Genomic DNA, 19,473 nt, shown 5'->3' on the forward strand with positions numbered 1-19,473 from the left:
GCCTTAATTATAAGCTCGTTTGCAGCTACATTCCGAATTAAAGTCTCAGAAATATTGACACAAAAAGGAAAAAGAACCCGAAAAAATAGGCAACTGAACGACTGCTAAGATTTCAGGTATGTCTTTCAGAATTTTAAAAAGTTTGTAAGTGTCATTCCGTCTAATAGACTTCAGCCATATTTTATATTCGAGACCATTTACTCCATGTGCTCCTGACGGAAGGGAAGAACTCTATATTGTTCGTTGACCATAAGACACCATTGGATCTTTGACGTCAACATACATTAACCTGATTTATTTCCGTCTGCTTTCATGCTTAGTTGAATGAATGAGTGTTGCAAAAGATAATGCAATTCTGACACTAATTAAAAAACAGCCTTGCAAAGGATTTAGACCATCACCTTATCAAATCGGCTCATTTTTATCAGTTCCTCAAGTCACCACGGAAGTGATGTTTCAGCGTCAGCTATTGGGATTAATAGAATCTCACACCCCCAAGGACCTGGGATCAGATTTCTCACACGAGTTGGGGATATTTTGTCTCACAAGAGCCGCAGGCGAGTTTAAGACAAAATATCCCCAACGAGTGAGAGAAATCTGATCCCGGGTCCTTGGTGTGTGAGATTCTATTTCTCACATGACCACAAAATGCGTTTAATTCATATTGGACATGTACAACATTAGCCAAAATCGTGACAACTCTGTCGTCTGCCACTGTACTCTGACCTCCTTACTTCGTAGTCTAGGTCCGTGTGTTACTCGTCGTGCATTTGGATAACATTTCGTGCATGGAACGAAACATACTGTTTATCATCCAATCAGAGCTCGTGTAATATTTACTACAGAGTGTGGGACGATTTCTGAGAGTGTGGGACCGATTTTTCCCACACCGCCGATCCCGCACTCCCAGCAGCCAGGAATGTAAGAAAATTATATCACCAAAATTGATTGAATGTTTGTGATATGCTGTTAAAGTGCATAAAATGACTAATGGTTAGTGTAAGTATGTATGTATGTATGTATGTATGTATGTATGTATGTATGTATGTATGTATGTATGAGTGTAAAGTATGTATGTATGTATGTATGTATGTATGTATGTATGTATGTATGTATGTATGTATGTATGTATGTATGTATGTATGTGTGTGTGTATGTATGTATGTATGTATGTACGTATGTATGTATGTATGTATGTATATGTATGTATGTATGTATGTATGTATGTATGTATGTATGTATTTATGTATGTGTGTGAGTGTGTGTACATACGTACGTACGTACGCATGTGTGTATGCATCCGTGGGTATGAACGTACACGTACATTTCTCTTATTTTCCATCCTTCTCATATGTGCTAGACGACACAGCCGTTTATACAGAGTCCCCAGAAGGTTGGTAAACGTATTTCCATTTTTGTTTACTTTTTCGCTGAAAACGCCACACCATCTTCATTTGTGCAGCATTGTTGAACATTACAAGAATCGATTGTTGGTTAAAAATTGCATAACACGTATGTTAAGGAGGAAGCACCTAATTCTGTACTATCTTTTGTTTATTTTTCACGTACTCTATTAATTTTCTAGGTGGAAAAACTCTGGTCTTGACAAGTACTGACACATTTGTTCGTGTGTTAAGACCGATACCGGCAATGGCAGCTGTAACAGCATGTCTCTGGGTAAAAACCAGTCCCCCTGGAACAAAAGCTACACTGGTCTCCTACGCCGCTTCAACCCATCATAATGAATTTGTTATGGATCCAGCCGCTAGTTTAATGTTATACGTCAAAGGAACCCAACTTTCAGCCGATTTGAATGTTGCCGATGGTCAGTGGCATCACGTGTGTGCCACGTGGTCATCAAACGGTGGCAACTGGGCGTATTATGATAATGGCGCTGTCTTCCGAACTGGTTCTGGATTGAGGAGTGGTGACACCATAACGGGAGGAGGAATTATTACCCTAGGGCAGGAGCAGGACGAAGTTGGAGGGAAATTAGACCCAACTCAAGCTCTCATTGGCAGTATAAGGGGTTTCAACTTATGGTCCAGAGCTCTCAGTAGTGATGAGGTTGCAGCCGTTTTCAATGACTGTTCCATCGGTGGCGATGTTTTTAGTTGGGATCTTTCCGATCTCCAAATAACTGGTGATGTGACGAGAAGTAGTGACGGTGTTTGTGGTACGTTTTCCTTATTATTATAGCCAAAAATCGTATGATAACATAGCTTAAATAGTAATGGAAATATTGTTGTACATGTAGAGGCTTTACTCCTTTGATATATGGCTCTATGAAACTAAGTACATAGTCAATTGAAATTACTAATTACTGCACACTAGCGAGCTGCCTAGATGTTGACTAATTTCCACGCCTTACTTATAAGCTCGTTTGTAGCTACATTCCGAATTAAAGTCTCAGAAATATTGACACAAAAAGGAAAAAGAACCCGAAAAAATAGGCAACGGAACGACTGCTAAGATTTCAGGTATGTCTTTTAGAATTTTAAAAAGTTTGTAAGTTTCATTCCGTCTAATAGACTTCAGCCATATTTTATATTCGAGACCATTAACTCCATGTGCTCCTGACGGAAGGGAAGAACTCTATATTGTTCGTTGACCATAAGACACTATTGGATCTTTGACGTCAACATACATTAACCTGATTTATTTCCGTCTGCTTTCATGCTTAGTTAAATGAATTAGTGTTGCAAAAGATAATGCAATTCTGACACTAATTAAAAAAACAGCCTTGCAAAGGATTTTAGACCATCACCTTATCAAATCGGCTCATTTTTATCAGTTCCTCAAGTCACCACGGAAGTGATGTTTCAGCGTCAGCTATTGGAATAATTATATCACTAAAATTGATTGAATGTTTGTGATATGCTGTTAAAGTGCATAAAATGACTAATGATTAGTGTATGTATGTATGTATGTATGTATGTATGTATGTATGTATGTATGTATGTATGTATGTATGTATGTATGTATGTATGTCTGTCTGTCTATGTCTGTCTGTCTGTCTGTCTGTCTGTCTGTATGTATGTATGTATGTATGTATGTATGTATGTATGTATGTATGTATTTATGTATGTATGTATGTATGTATGCATTTATGTGTATATGTGTATGTGTGTATATGTGTGTGTGTGTATGTGTTTACTTATAATTGACCCTTTCGCTTTTTTGGCTTCCCAATTTGCCTTTGTTGCCTTGTGGGCTGGTGTCCTATAACAACCTATAACAACCATGCCTTAAGGTATAAGTTTTTATATAACTGTTGACTCTAAACTTGTCGATAGGTCAAGGGAGAATACTCTAGGTTTACCAAAGGCCAATAGGTTCAAACTTTCAATACAAAAAGGTTTGGCGAGTGATCAAACGGACAAATAATAACGATTAAAAGCTAATGGGAAAAGGAAAAACGTTAGGCAGAATGACTCTTCAGATGCACTGCAGAGCGCACATGGTATTAAACGCTTAAGAGCGCACACTTTACAAGGTTAGAAACTTATTTTACAGCAGTGATTTAAGCCTCTGAGCTGCAACCATCTGTAAGTTTCGGTCTTAAAGTAACCTCAGATTTCTTTGAATATTATTTTATTTAAGTTTTAATTTCGAAGAATGATAGTCTCTAACCGCGCAATGGGTGACTAAATGAATAACTTGTAATTTCACCAGTCAGTGCCTATATTTGCAAGAAACAACTTGTCTACATAAGCTAAATGTAATTTAAAGGTAACTCATGAAGAAATGTATGGACGTATGTATGCATGTATGTATGTATATATGTATGTATGTATGTATGTATGTATGTATGTATGTATGTATGTATGTATGTATGTATGTATGTATGTATGTATGTATGTTTGTAGTATGTATGTATGTATGTATGTATATATGTGTGTCTATCTTTCTATCTATCTCTCTATCTTTCTCTCTCTCTCTATCTATCTATCTATCTATCTATCTATCTATCTATCTATCTATCTATCTATCTATCTATCTATATATCTATCTATCTATCTATCTATCTATCTATCTTCATATCTATCTATCTTTCTATCTATCTATCTATCTATCTATCTATCTATCTATCTATCTATCTATCTATCTATCTATCTATCTATCTATCTATCTATCTATCTATCTATCTACCTATCTATACGTATATGCATCCATGCATGTGTACATGCATATGGTTTTGAGCTCCAAGTTGCATTGATGTAGTTACAGTGGTCAATAACTGTTCCATTTGAGATAATGTCTCTGTAAAAGATCTTTCAGATGTAGTTTTGCCCTTTCTAAATTATTTGAAAATTAACTTGCTTATATATATTGGACAGTGAAATCCTACCCAGTGGTTATTTAATTTATAGAAGAGACAGGCCTAATAGGAGAGGTGGTGGAGTATTGCTCGCCGTTCGTGATGACATCTTATCTCTCAGTCGCCAAGAACTGACACCTGGGAGTGAAATTGTTGTGTGTGAATTACGTCCATCAAGGTCATCAAAGATAGGACTTGTACTGTGTTATAGACCTCCTAGGGGTGACACTGATTTTATGAATAATTTAAGACTTACACTCGATTCTATCCTATCAAATGGCTTCGAAAAGGTCTGTATTATAGGTGATTTTAATGTACCCAAGTTAGACTGGTCGTCAGTCACTTCGACTGTCGGCTCATGCATTGAAAATGATTTCTGTGATTTTGTTATCGATTTCTCTTTGGAGCAGTTAAACCACAATCCTACTTTTTCAAGTGGTAATATACTTGATCTTGTTTTAACTAATTTTCCAGAAGCTTTTAGTGATGTTATTACATATAATGATATTTTTGACTCTGATCACTGTAATGTTGAGTTCCATATTAACTGTAAACCTGACAGAAAACACAAAGTACCTAGAGATGTTTATAATTATAAGAAAGCTGACTTTGAGGCCTCAGGCAGCACTTGTCTTATGTGCCCCTGAAGTCAGCACTTTTAGAGAACGACATTGATTCCTCGTGGCAACGGTGGCTGGATTTGGTTTTTATAACTGTCGATGAGTACATACCTAAAGTGAAAATCCGTAAAAATGCCACTCCACCCTGGATTGATGGAGAAGTAGTACACTTATCCAAATCTAAAGAGCGTGCCCGGAGAAAAGCAATCCTGTCTAACAAAGGTGTTCATTAGGCGAAATACCGCAAGCTAAGAAACAAGTTAAAAAATCTTATCTCACTGACGTATGATAGTTTTCTTGACAACTTAGCAAGTGATATGCATAAAAATCCTAAGCGATCTTGGGGCTTTTATAGTGCTAAGACTAAATCACATAGTTTGCCTAGTATTTTAAAAGGTAACGGCAAAGATGTGTCAACGGCTTTTGACAAAGCTCAACTTTTTAATGATTTTTTTTATTCAACTTTTAATCATGATAGTACTTGTACTGATAGTGAATTTAATTTTAATAGCGATGCCCATTCAAATCCTGCCTTGGGTGATATTGTTTTTACAGTTGATGAAGTTTACAATGTTCTTAAAAATTTAGATCCCAATAAGGCTGTGGGCAATGACAAGTTATCTCCCCGTCTTCTTCGGGAATGTGCCAGGGAGTTATCCCCTTCTCTGTGTGACCTTTTTAACATGTCATTGAAGGCGGGAAAGCCACCATCACAGTGGAAACATGCTAATGTTATTCCTGTGTATAAGAAAGGTCTGAGGGAAGACGTTTGTAATTATAGACCTGTTTCTTTGTTGAGTTCAGCCAGCAAAGTGATGGAAAGGTGTTTATTCAATAGAGTTTATCCAATCTTATCTGAAAAGATATATAGTTTACAACATGGTTTCTGCAAGGGAAAGTCATGTAGTACCCAACTTGTACAAATTGTTCATGACATCGGAGAAGTCTTAGATAAAGGAGGACAGGTGGATATGCTTTATCTGGACTTCTCAAAGGCATTTGACAAAGTACCTCATGACAAATTATTAAATAAGTTGCATTCTTTTGGTTTTAATGGTATGCTGCATAATTGGTTCTCTAATTATTTGTCACATCGAAGACAGAGAGCGGTAGTTGAAGGTGAATGCTCAGATTGGTTGCCTGTTCCTTCAGGAGTTCCCCAGGGATCCATTTTGGTCCTTTTTTATTTTTATTATATGTCAATGATATGCCGTCTGTGTATCTCCTAAGACTACCTTAGCTCTCTTTGCTGATGACTCCAAGTGTTTTCGTGTGATAAAAAATTCACAAGATTGTGAAGCTTTACAGAGAGATATTCATTCTCTTTATAGCTGGAGTGTCAAATGGGGTATGACTTTTAATACAGGAAAGTGCAATGTCCTCCACTTTACACGATGTAAAAATTTTCTGAATTTTGATTATATCATGAATGGTAATGACTTAGCATCAGTTAAAAAATACTGTGATTTAGGTGTTGATCTCACTTTCGACTTGAATTGGAATACTCACATTGATCGTATTTGCATGAAATCTCATAGATTGCTTGGCATGATCAAGCGCACTTGTGGCTACAAATTTGACTCTAAAACACTTAAAGCTCTTTACTGTTCACTAATGCGTAGTCATCTGGAGTACGGAAGTGTCGTTTGGGCAGCCCAGTCTAAGCGCAACTTAGTAAAAATTGAAAAAATCCAAAGAGCAGCAACAAGGTATATTCTTAATTATCCCACTGACATTGATTATAAACAAAGATTAGTTGCCGTAAACCTTTTACCATTGTCATTTCGCAGGGAGATTCTTGATCTGATTTTCTTTTATAAATGCACTACTGGGAAATACTCTTTAAATGTTCATAAGTATGTCAAAACTCACTCATCTAAAATTAATACACGTTCTAGTGCTGATACAAATGCACTGGATAGAAACCATTGTAAAACTGTCACTTTCCAACACCTTCTCTTTAATAGAATTGTCATTCTCTGGAACACTTTACCGGCGACAATTAGAACCACTGCTTCACTTTGTACATTTAGAGTAACATTGACGAAATGGTATTGGGATAAATTTTATAACTGTTTTGATCCAGACAACACTTGTACGTGGATTTCTCGTTGTCTGTGTAGCAGGTGTAGACCTATGTAGATTTTATTTGATTTGTTTTAGACTTTCTTCATTTTTATCTCCTGTATGTTATTGTTGTTTGCTTTTTTCATTTGTACATTTTTCATTTCATTAGGGTGACTGGCTTTGTATAGGTGGTTCGCACCTGTTTCAGTAATCCTATCCTATGTCGGTACACGTATCGTGTCCGCTGTGGATGAATATTATAAATAAATAAATAAATAATAATATCCGATTAGATGAAATTTGGCCACATCCAAATCATTTGTGTTGCTCAAGTTGTCCTTTCATTGTCATTCAATATTAGATGAACCACCTCCTCCTAAAACAGAAGCGCCACCACCTCCTCCTAAAACAGAAGCGCCACCACCTCCCCCTAAAACAGAAGCGCCACCACCTCCTCCTAAAACAGAAGCGCCACCACCGCCTCCTAAAACAGAAGCACCACCACCGCCGCCTCCAAAGACGGATGAACCAGAATTAGGTAAGTTCGCGTTCAGCAATTGTTCTATTTCGTAGCGTGGATAATGATGGAGAGTGAATAATATTGTGAATGTACTTGAAATTAAAATGAACCGCAGCTTCTGTGTTCGAATACGTGCAATGGTCTTGATGGCACTGAAACTGCAATTATTTGGTTACTCTGACGTAAATCACAATACGACATTTTACAAAATTGTTTTAAAACATTCTTAAATGTCAAAATGTTAACAATCTTTAAATCTTCTTTTGTCGTATTTCTTCCTCTAATGAAACCTCTGAACTATGTAATTCCTATCCCGGATGAAATATAATTCCAATACAGTGCTATACCAAACATTGTTGACATTTTTCTTACAAGCGTGCTTCACTCGAAAAAGTATCACAATCTTCATTTCAAAAATTACATGACGCTTTGAAAGATATACGTAAACATTCAGATGGCATATATGTCAACGTTCTGTGTTTTGTATTTCTCGTTTTCACAGTTAATCATTCTGATTTTTGGAAGAATCAGCTGAATTTGTAAATATCACCTTAGGTCCATAATGCATTCTCATCGACTGGTTTTACAGGTTCTCAAATGACAATGGTACTACGATGACTTCAATACCTATTAGGCAATTTGATATTTTGTCATGCGTATATTTTTCCTAAAAAATAGCAACAGTAACAAATTGTGGAAGAGATGATATCACTTAAGGTATATGCGCCTCGAAAGTGAAAGACTTAAACTTTTGTTAAAATTTTCCTCAAGGAATATTCAACCATTCTCTGTCAAAATCAGGAATAAAAATCGGGGGTGATCCTGCAAATTTTGGTACTAAAGAAACGAATTACCCAGATTTGCTGATATTTGACATTCAAAATGGCCGCCATCCCTGTGTTAACTCTATGAAGAAAAACTAAGAAATTTTAATTTTCGAAAAACTAAGACGGTAAAAAGTTTTCTGACACCAAAAGCTTTAAAATGAACCACCACAACTGGTAGATCACAAAAGAATTGTAAAGGTTTGAGGGTCTGAATATTTGTTCGCGAGATGCATACCTTAAATTGTTACACAGGGCTTACCATGTCTATAGTAGCACGATTATAGAATAATTATGTTTATATCTATTGAACAGATAAAAGTACGATACCGACAACAGAAGGTGAGTGGGTTGAATTTTGTCATTACAAAATACATGCTTATTACCAGCCACCATATTGTTTCTTTGCATGATAATAGAAGAGTGTTTGTCGCTCAGGTTTTGACCATTGACTTCCATGTTAAGGTATAGTATAATTCTGAACAGTTTTTAGGTTATTTACTTACTAATCAGTGCCACTTTTAGTAATAGACGATAACATACACTTCCTTACAATGACGATTTCTCATAAGGCTTCTTAGGACGATTATTCCGCGTCTCATTGACGTCTGAACGAACAAGATAAACATGTTAAAATAAATGCTAATTACTAAAGACATATACCAGATGAATATATTAAGGTATCACATTCGGTGCTTTTTTTCCATTGATAGCTTGCGAATTACCGTTACCGACAAATGTAGTCAACGTTGCTCAGGGAAAGTCTGTCAGTCAGAGTTCAACCGCAAAGAAGAAATTTGATGTATCGGCCGATATGGCCGTGGATGGGAACAAGGACAGCAATTTAAAGATTGGAAGGTCTTGTACACAAACCGAAAGAGAATTCCAGCCCTGGTGGAAGGTGGATTTAGGAAGATCCTATGTCATCTACCAAGTTGTCATTACCAACCGACAGGATTGTTGTTGTGAGTATTTTAAGGGCACGTACGCTGTAACTTGTGGCAAGTTTTTCAGTATTCTGCTTATGTGTATCAACTACCGTGTCTGACCCTAATCCGTTTATCATGCTGAAATTTCGATTATTCTCTTTGTCAACACAGCTTGTATGTGTGTGGTGACCATTGTTTATTGTTTACAAATGAATTCTAATCCGGACTTGAATACAATTTTCAACAACAACAATGTTGAGTATACTCATATAGGTTGAGTTGATAAGCTAAACACTTGACATTAAATTACAGTTTAATTGAATTTAATGCAGAGAGTGAAGGGAAACCACTAAAAAAGTTCTGAAAAAAGAGTGCAGTAATGCACTCATCAAGCAAAATCTAACAAATATCCTGAGATTGTAGACAAACTTGGCATATCTAACCAACCTTTCGTATTTGACATTCAGTTATAAACAGAAATGATACATTAATACAGTATTTGTAAGCATTGGAGCATCCAAACTTTTGTAGAGAAACTTATAACAGATGGAAAATACTTTCCTATTTGCAATTCAAATACTTCCTCTTATGTCCCCAAGTACTATCTCCCTTTCACTCCTTGCCAGCCCCATCTCACTAATATGCTTTGCACCCCACTAGACAGACCTTAATAATTTACCGAGGTCATCTCCAAGGTCGCTTGACTTTGTGTTTTTTAATCCAAGATTCAAACAAAACGGTAATCTCAATCCCCCGCTAGCTTTCCCAAAACCGTCACCAAAAGAAACAAAAGTCAAGACTTAGTCTGATTTTAAAAAATGGTTCATTTGCAGCAACCCGTTTGAAAAATGCGGAAGTTCGCGTCGGTAACAGCAGTGAAATGGAGGAAAATCCTGTCTGTGGTGAAATGGTCCAGGGAAAGCGAGCAAGAAAGGAAACCCTGACCATCACTTGTGGTTGTAACGCTCCTATGACAGGAAGATATGTCAGCGTGCAGCTGATCGACAAAGAACAAATGCTTCACCTTTGTGAACTTGAAGTCATGGCAGTGCCTTAAATTCCCTAGTTCACGTGACCCTGTGTCGATGAAATGTCAACGAATACATACAAGCATGCATGTATTTTAGTATATGGTATGGGACTTTTATTCTGAACTAAATAGTCTAGTCGGAAGGTAGGGTTCCCATGCACCCCATGGATGTATTTTTTTAACCTACATTTTTGTAATCCTTAGGGTCTATATTTAATGAATTTTGATGTTCCCAAAATCAAATCGTGTCCCATGGGGTTCATTTGGCGCCATCTTTGCCGCCATCTTGGCCGCCATCTTGGATTTCAACAATGGGGTAGGGATCACGTATCTACCGCTCGACGGAAACAGAAACAATAAAATACTATAAACGTTACATTTTTAGAAAGCCAAGATCATGGCCTTTTCATTGATATATAACTTAATAGGGATTAATTAATATTCGAACGTCGATTAGACTTATATCGGCCATTGGCCGTAAATCGTAAAATTTGCTAAATTTCACACCCAATAATTAAGTTCCCGTTCCTCCAAACATTTTTCATAAGGTATTTATATATTTTTGGAAGAACTCAGTGCAATAAACAAGAAAAACAAGATTAAAAGTATGTGTCTTGAGATTTAGTGGGTGCATGAGCTTGCTTTCTTATTACGCGGTATGCCACATATCCGTGTGTAACATAAGGGGTAGGGGTAATGTTTCCCTTTCTGTTTCGAATCATGAATGTTGAAACCATAAAAATGTTACATTTTTTGAAAGTGCTGCATCAGACCTTTCTAAAAATATATAGATTTATGGGGAAAAGTTGCATATTCAAAAGTTACAAAGCTTAAACCTTTCGGTTTTTGTCGATTTTAAGTGATTTTTTAAGGACGAAATTACAACATATGGGGTAGGGGTAATGTTTCCCTTTCTGCCTCGAACCATGAATTACGAAACCATATAAATGTTATACTGTTTAAAAGCTCTGAAATGGGCCTTTTCAAAAATGTATAGTTTTACTGGGAAAAATCCATATTTTAAACTTACAAAGCTTATGCCTTTCAGTTTGTGTAAATTTTAAGTGATTTTTTTAAGGACGAAATTACAACATATGGGGTAGGGGTAATGTTTCCCTTTCTGCCTCAAACCATGAATTACCAAACCATATAAATGTTATACTGTTTAAAAGCTCTGAAATGGGCCTTTCCAAAATGTATAGTTTTATTGGGAAAAATCCATATTTTAAACTTACAAAGCTTATGCCTTTCAGTTTGTGTAAATTTTAAGTGATTTTTTTAAGGACGAAATTACAACATATGGGGTAGGGGTAATGTTTCCCTTTCTGCCTCGAACCATGAATTACCAAACCATATAAATGTTATACTGTTTGAAAGCTCTGAAATGGGCCTTTCTAAACATGTATACTATTATTGGAAAAAGTCCATATTTGAAAGTTACAAAGCTTAAACCTTTCAGTTTGTGTCAATTTTAAATCATTTTTTTTCAACAAAATTTTAATATAAGGGGTAGGGGTAATGTTTCCCTTTCTGCCTCGAACCATGAATTACGAAACCATATAAATGTTATACTGTTTGAAAGCTCTGAAATGGACCTTTCCAAACATGTATACTTTTATTGGAAAAAGTCAATATTTGAAAGTTACAAAGCTTAAACCTTTCAGTTTGTGTCAATTTTAAGTGATTTTTTAAACAAAATTATAATATAAGGGGTACGGGTAATGTTTCCCGTTCTGCCTTGAACCATGAATTATGACACCATATAAATGTTATACTGTTTAAAAGCTCTGAAATGGGCCTTTCCAAAAATGTATAGTTTTATTGGGGAAAAGTTGCATATTTGAAAGTTACAAAGCTTAAGCCTTTCAGTTTGTGTCAATTTTAAGTGAGTTTTTTAAGGACGAAATTACAACATATGGGGTAGGGGTAATGTTTCCCTTTCTGCCTCGAACCATGAATTATTAAACCATATAAATGTTATACTGTTTGAAAGCTCTGAAATGGGCCTTTCTAAACATGTATAGTTTTATTGAAAAAAGTCCATATTTGAAAGTTACAAAGCTTAAACCTTTCAGTTTGTATCGATTTTATGTGATTTTTAAGAACGAAATTACAACATATGGGGTAGGGGTAATGTTTCCCTTTCTGTCTCGAATCATGAATTACAAAACCATATAAATGTTACACTGTTTGAAAGCTCTAAAATGGGCCTTTCCAAACATGTATAGTTTCATTGGGGAAAGTTGCATATTTGAAAGTTACAAAGCTTAAGCCTTTCAGTTTGTGTCAATTTTAAGTTATTTTTTGAACAATATGCACAAAACAGTTAGTCCGTTGGCCAGGTATCGAAATCATCCCCTCTAAGGCATTTTACCCACTATGATTTTCTGTTAGCTAGTATTCTCAGCTGTCATAATCTGCTTATTTTCCATTTAACTGATGGTGTGTGAGAGTGTAACGACTTGTTTGTGAAGGGCTGTCACGCCGTCGGTAGTAAAATAGGAATGGGTTAGGGGTAACATATTTACCGCTAGTCGGAAACAAAAACAAAAAAAACATAAATAATACATTCTTAGAAAGCCCAGATAATCCCCTTACTATTGGTATACAACTAAATGGGGATAAATCGATATTCAAACATCGATTAGATTTTATATCGGACATGAAATGTAAATTGTAATATTTGCTTAATTTCAAACCCAATAATTAAGTTCATGTTCCTCCAAACAATTTTTACAAGGTATTTATATATCAGTTGAAAGAACTTAATGCAATAGAGAAGTAAAAAACATTAAAAGAGTGTATCTTCTTGAGACTTATGGGGTGCGTCGATTGTTTACCTAATATATGGTATGCCGTATATCCCTCTATAGTATACATTTAAGGGAGAGGGGTATGGGTAATGTTTCCTCTCCTACAAAACGCAGCGAATAAGGAAGCCACATAAATATCATATCTCTGAAACACTAACGCAGCTGTTTTTCCAACAAGATATGGCTTGATGGGGTAAACTCAAAAATTATGCAGTGACAATGCCTAAACTCAAAAGTTTGTGTTACTTTACTGACATTTACTTGTTTAAAGGAACATAGAAAAATACTCTATAGGCATTAAATAGCACTTAAAAGCTGAAATGGTGGTTAATAAAAGACGTTTTACTCATTTCAATAACTCAAATTCGGGAAAGAAAGTTAACAGCTATAATATGTCAAAAATTATATATTCCAAACCCACAAACACTAAATTGGATGTCATAGTCGTCATGCAAAGTTGATATGACAGCAGCAACAATCAATCCCTTTTCTTTAATTGTATCGCAAGAGATATATAAGCAATAAAGCACCACTTTGAAAGGATACCACACGGTTTCGACCGGTAAACAACATATACGCACGAACTTCAGTCGTGTGTATAAGGAGTGAAATGGTCAAAACCGAGCTCGAGTGGTGACACCAACTTATAGGGGTTGTTTATCGCTATATTATATCAGTATATTGAAATTTGTGATGAAAATACAAACAATGTGAAAGAAACCCACTTTGGAGATAGGAATGGCAAACTTTACAGTATATCGTAAATACATGCACAGTCACGTGACCGTCTGGGCAAATCAGAGCTCACTATTAATAGTGTTACTTTTAATACCACACGGGAAGACGAGAGAATCTTTTATCGCTGAAAACCAATCACCATTAATCCACAATATAGCTTCTCCATAATAAGATATATGGATCGACAACACTTTACCTTCCTTACCAGAAAAAAGAGATCATAACCAATTTTTCGAAATTATTTTACAACGCAGAACACTATATACTCCCAATGAGGATTACATTTTCGACTGGGTACTAAAATTCAATAGCAAAATAATTCTGGAACTAAAACCCGAAAAGCCAAATGTCACAGAACGCATTCAAATTACGCAACTAAATAGTAAACAGAAGGCGAACAAACACTCTCTACACCAAGCAATGAGAAGGCGAGACAAACCTCAGAAAATGACTAAAAAGGCTTATATTCCCATTGACACCTCAATGTTTAAAATGCCTTGTGAGTGAATCTATCATTAGTTTCTTATCATGGATGACATTTAACCAATGTTAGACCCTGACGTCTTTGAAGCAAAGACCCTACAAACGGACGTTTTAGGGTCAATGCTTGAAGATACCACTCCCACCAGCATGATTGAATCAGAGAGACTAGATTGATCTAACTTTCGAGCTAGATCAGCCACCAGCTGCTGAGAAAAATAAGTCAACATAATCATCAGAGTCAAGCGAGCTAGACAACGGCTTCACACATTATACACCACAGAGAGGACATTCTTACACAATTCACAAAAAGCGTTCAAAAGCTTCATTAAAGGCATTGTTCGCGATCCCAGGGACGGGCAAATGCAAAATGTTAGTCATGCTGAATCAAGGTGTAATCAAGTAATAGCTTATTTATAGATTGGGAAAATCCTAATCCTGATAGTAATGATGGAATATAAACTTTGTAAAAAGTTGAGAAAATTTGCCACTTCTTTGATTTGTATGTTTTACATTCCATGTTGTACTAGCCTGTACTGTACATGAACAGTCAATACATCCGGCAAGTATTCTGTGCTGTTCTTTTATAGTTAGGTCCCCGCAATCCGAGATAAGTCTTTCTATAGTGTGAACCATTCTCTTCGATTACTGTAATCTACTCCAATAAATTCCCATTTAACTCATTTGTATGATTACAGGGAAGCCTAAGACTATCTCTTACAATCTAAGATTTGAGATATTTGACAACAATATGTATGCAATTTTCATATTTTTCATAGGCCTAAATAACACGCAGAAGAAAGTCATACTCAATGTTTTGTCCAATTGAAAGTCAAATTTTCACCGAAACAAGTAGAGGTTGCAATCTGTAAGCCAAACGAGAATTAATATTAGCAAAGATGGATATTAATTAAGCCTTTCCCATTTCCGATCCCAGTTACTCATACAACGGGGTATAAGCGAAAGCCAAGAGTATCGAATGTGTTAAAACCTAAGTGGCCCCTATTCAGTACCACGTAGCCTACAGGTACACCTGAAAGAATACTTACCAGGCCAAAATACCGAGTGTTGAATTCCTTCAAAAGTAGCAACACCTGAAAAGACACTGCGGCAACCAATATATCACCCTGATCTCTAAATACTTACCTCTACACCCAATAAAGCACCGGGACTCAAGACAGTTGTACATAACAAACTTAAGAGAGCGATCGAAGACACTCGCTACACAGAACGCAGGATGGAAGGCTGCAAAGACGATTCTTCAAATAGGCAAAAAAAGAGGCTTAAAACAACACAAAGATTCACAGCAACGACGACAGGTCGGGTTTTCTTCCTATACTACGGTACAAAACCAAACCAAAGGGTCTTTCAAAGGCCACCGCACTTCCCTTAAAGCCCGGCTCGAAATGGACAGGGATCATGATTAGTGCCAAGTTTGGTTGGGCGTTTTGGGGCATGGCTCTGCATAATGAGTCTGTTGGTAACGGTTGCGATCGTTCGCATTATCTGCGGATCTGTTTGCTCTCAGATCACGCTCAGGCTCGGACTAATATAGATACGTACAGCCTTCGTTTCAAGGTTCGTTTAAGTCGTGCCATAGTAAATACTCGAAATAAAAAAGAAAGGAAAACTATCAACTTAATCAAACAAGAGTGTGCTTGAATGAATTTACCGAAGTTTCAGGCCATATCAACGTTCGTTATGTGAATGATTCAGCTGCTGACCGCCATGTACATACGGAATATTGGCGCCATCTAAAGTCGAATAATTATCAAAAAAGTAAAAAGCTTATATCTGGGCTTCCTAAGAATGTATTATTTATGGTACTTTTTGTTTTTGTTTCCGACTAGCGGTAAATATGTTACCCCTAACCCATTCCTATTTTACTACCGACGGCGTGACAGCCCTTCACAAACAAGTCGTTACACTCTCACACACCATCAGTTAAATGGAAAATAAGCAGATTATGACAGCTGAGAATACTAGCTAACAGAAAATCATAGTGGGTAAAATGCTTTAGAGGGGATGATTTCGATACCTGGCCAACGGACTAACTGTTTTGTGCATATTGTTCAAAAAATAACTTAAAATTGACACAAACTGAAAGGCTTAAGCTTTGTAACTTTCAAATATGCAACTTTCCCCAATGAAACTATACATGTTTGGAAAGGCCCATTTTAGAGCTTTCAAACAGTATAACATTTATATGGTTTCATAATTCATGGTTCAAGGCAGAACGGGAAACATTGTCCGTACCCCTTATATTATAATTTTGTTTAAAAATCACTTAAAATTGACACAAACTGAAAGGCATAAGCTTTGTAACTTTAAAATATGGACTTTCTCCAATGAAACTATACATGTTTGGAAAGGCCCATTTCAGAGCTTTCAAACGGTATAACATTTATATGGTTTTATAATTCATGGTTCAAGGCAGAACGGGAAACATTACCCCTACCCCTTATATTAAAATTTTGTTGAAAAAAATGACTTAAAATTGACACAAACTGAAAGGCTTAAGCTTCGTAACTTTCAAATATGGACTTTTTCCAATAAAAGTATACATGTTTGGAAAGGCCCATTTCAGAGCTTTCAAACAGTATAACATTTATATGGTTTCGTAATTCATGGTTCGAGGCAGAAAGGGAAACATTACCCCTACCCCTTATGTTGTAATTTCGTCCTTAAAAAAATCACTTAAAATTTACACAAACTGAAAGGCATAAGCTTTGTAAGTTTAAAAGATGGATTTTTCCCAATAAAACTATACATTTTTGGAAAGGCCCATTTCAGAGCTTTTAAACAGTATAACATTTATATGGTTTCGTAATTCATGGTTCGAGGCAGAAAGGGAAACATTACCCCTACCCCATATGTTGTAATTTCGTTCTTAAAAAATCACTTAAAATCGACACAAACCGAAAGGTTTAGGCTTTGTAACTTTTGAATATGCAACTTTTCCCCATAAATCTATATATTTTTAGAAAGGTCTGATGCAACACTTTTAAAAAATGTAACATTTTTATGGTTTAATCATTCATGATTCGAAACAGAAAGGGAAACATTACCCCTACCCCTTATGTAACACGGATATGTGGCATACCGCGTAATAAGAAAACAAGCTCATGCACCCACTAAATCTCAAGACACATACTTTTAATCTTGTTTTTCTTGTTTATTGCACTGAGTTCTTCCAAAAAATATATAAATACCTTATGAAAAATTGTTTGGAGGAACGGGAACTTAATTATTGGGTGTGAAATTTAGCAAATTTTACGATTTACGGCCAATGGCCGATATAAAGTCTAATCGACGTTCGAATATTAATTAATCCCTATTAAGTTATATATCAATGAAAAGGCCATGATCTTGGCTTTCTAAAAATGTAACGTTTATAGTATTTTATTGTTTCTGTTTCCGTCGAGCGGTAGATACGTGATCCCTACCCCATTGTTGAAATCCAAGATGGCGGCCAAGATGGCGGCAAAGATGGCGCCAAATGAACCCCATGGGACACGATTTGATTTTGGGAACATCAAAATTCATTAAATATAGACCCTAAGGATTACAAAAATGTAGGTTAAAAAAATACATCCATGGGGTGCATGGGAACCCTACCTTCCGACCCGACTAAAAAGTCTGCATTATATTTCCATGGTGGTCGGTCAGTTTTCTTTAGGAATAAAGTCCTCGGGATTGCAATCATATGTCGGACCTGTGTATTTTTTTTACTTGTAATTAACCCTTTCGTTCTTTTGGCTTCTCAATTTGCCCTTGTTGCCTTGTGAGTCTTGTGTCCCATAACAACCTATAACAACCAAGCCTAAAGGTATAAATTGTTATATCCCTATTGACTCCAAACTTGTCGATAGGCTAAGGGAGATTACTCTTGGTTTATCAAAGGCCAATGAGCTCAAACTTTTCACACTTTCTTCATGAGTCACCTTAAATTACGTTTACTTGTTGAAGACAAGTTGTTTCTTGCAAATATAGGCACTGACTGGAGAATTAATATGTAATTCATTCATCTTCGTAGTTAAAACTTAAATATAATATAATATTCAACGAAATCTGAGGTTACTTTGAGCTAGTAATACTAGATGCGAGGTATAATGATATTCAAATATGCAGATTACATTAATTAGTATTATTTCGGTATTAAAATTCTATGCTAATGACCCTTAATCAATGTGGAATATTCTTGTACCTCAGACTTTGATTTGTATAACTTTGAGACCGAAAATGACACAAGGTTGCAGCTCAGAGACTTAAATCACTGCTGTAAAGTAAGTTTCTAACCTGAGCTTGTAAAGTGTGCGCTCTTAAGCGTTTAATACCATGTGCGCTCTGCTGGGCATCCGAAGAGTCATTCTGCCAAACGTTTCTCCTTTTCCTATTAGCCATTAATCGTTATTATTTGTCCGTTTGATCACTCGCCAAACCTGTTTGTATTGGTCTTCAGCATTCTTGCAACGGGGTTGTTGGAAAGAAAAAGCACAAATCGACAATAGTTCAAAGCCAATCAAATTGTACGTATACAGATGTGAGGTATAGGAATATCAAGCATGAATTCCAGGTGTAAGGCTCTCGTACAAGAGACCCTAAAAGCACCCTTGGTTACCGAAGGTTCTTCACTGAACATTTTACATATCAATGAAAAGTAGCAGCGTCCAATTCATTGATATCCAATGTTAAAACAGGACAAAATAACTTAAAGGTATACTGTCACCTGTTCCAATTTTACACAGTTACCACGGAAAAAGAAAATCTAACCAATTACAGATTTTAAGCGGGTGGCCGCTTTTTATAAACAGCGCCTTCACACGGGTATTTTGAATACCAAGGAACGCCCCTTTGACCAAATATGGACATATTAATTAAAGGTGACTGTATACCTTTCACTCGAGAAACTGGGGAGTAAATTTGCATATTTGATTAGAAGCGGAGCCTCGCTTTCGAATGTGCGGGTGTTGTCAACATGGCAATCCACAGACGTCGCCGCTGACGTAAACCAATTTTAAGAAACGGTTTATCGCCATTGAAAAGCCAAAAAGGTCACAGATACTGCATGCCAAATATGGAAGTTGTGCCGCCTTGCGAACGCAAACGACGCAGTGTTTTAGATCAGGTG

General features: G+C 36.3%; 2 protein-coding genes across 4 annotated transcripts in view; one reads left to right on the forward strand and one right to left on the reverse strand.

The window, feature by feature from the left end:
* Window positions 1–19,473, reverse strand: part of LOC139130881 (NPC intracellular cholesterol transporter 1-like) — a 110,185-nt gene that overhangs the window by 58,377 nt on the left and 32,335 nt on the right. The gene's annotated exons all lie outside the window — the stretch shown is intronic.
* On the forward strand, window positions 1,590–10,616 carry LOC139130879 (sushi, von Willebrand factor type A, EGF and pentraxin domain-containing protein 1-like). The gene is made up of 5 exons (XM_070696688.1): window positions 1,590–2,176; window positions 7,370–7,546; window positions 8,668–8,694; window positions 9,066–9,317; window positions 10,115–10,616. Exons 1-5 carry the CDS (start codon window positions 1,651–1,653, stop codon window positions 10,336–10,338), a joined length of 1,206 nt encoding a protein of 401 aa, XP_070552789.1. The 5' UTR covers window positions 1,590–1,650; the 3' UTR covers window positions 10,339–10,616.

The sequence above is a fragment of the Ptychodera flava genome, chromosome 4 (genome assembly GCF_041260155.1).
Source record: "Ptychodera flava strain L36383 chromosome 4, AS_Pfla_20210202, whole genome shotgun sequence".
NCBI lineage: Eukaryota > Metazoa > Hemichordata > Enteropneusta > Ptychoderidae > Ptychodera > Ptychodera flava.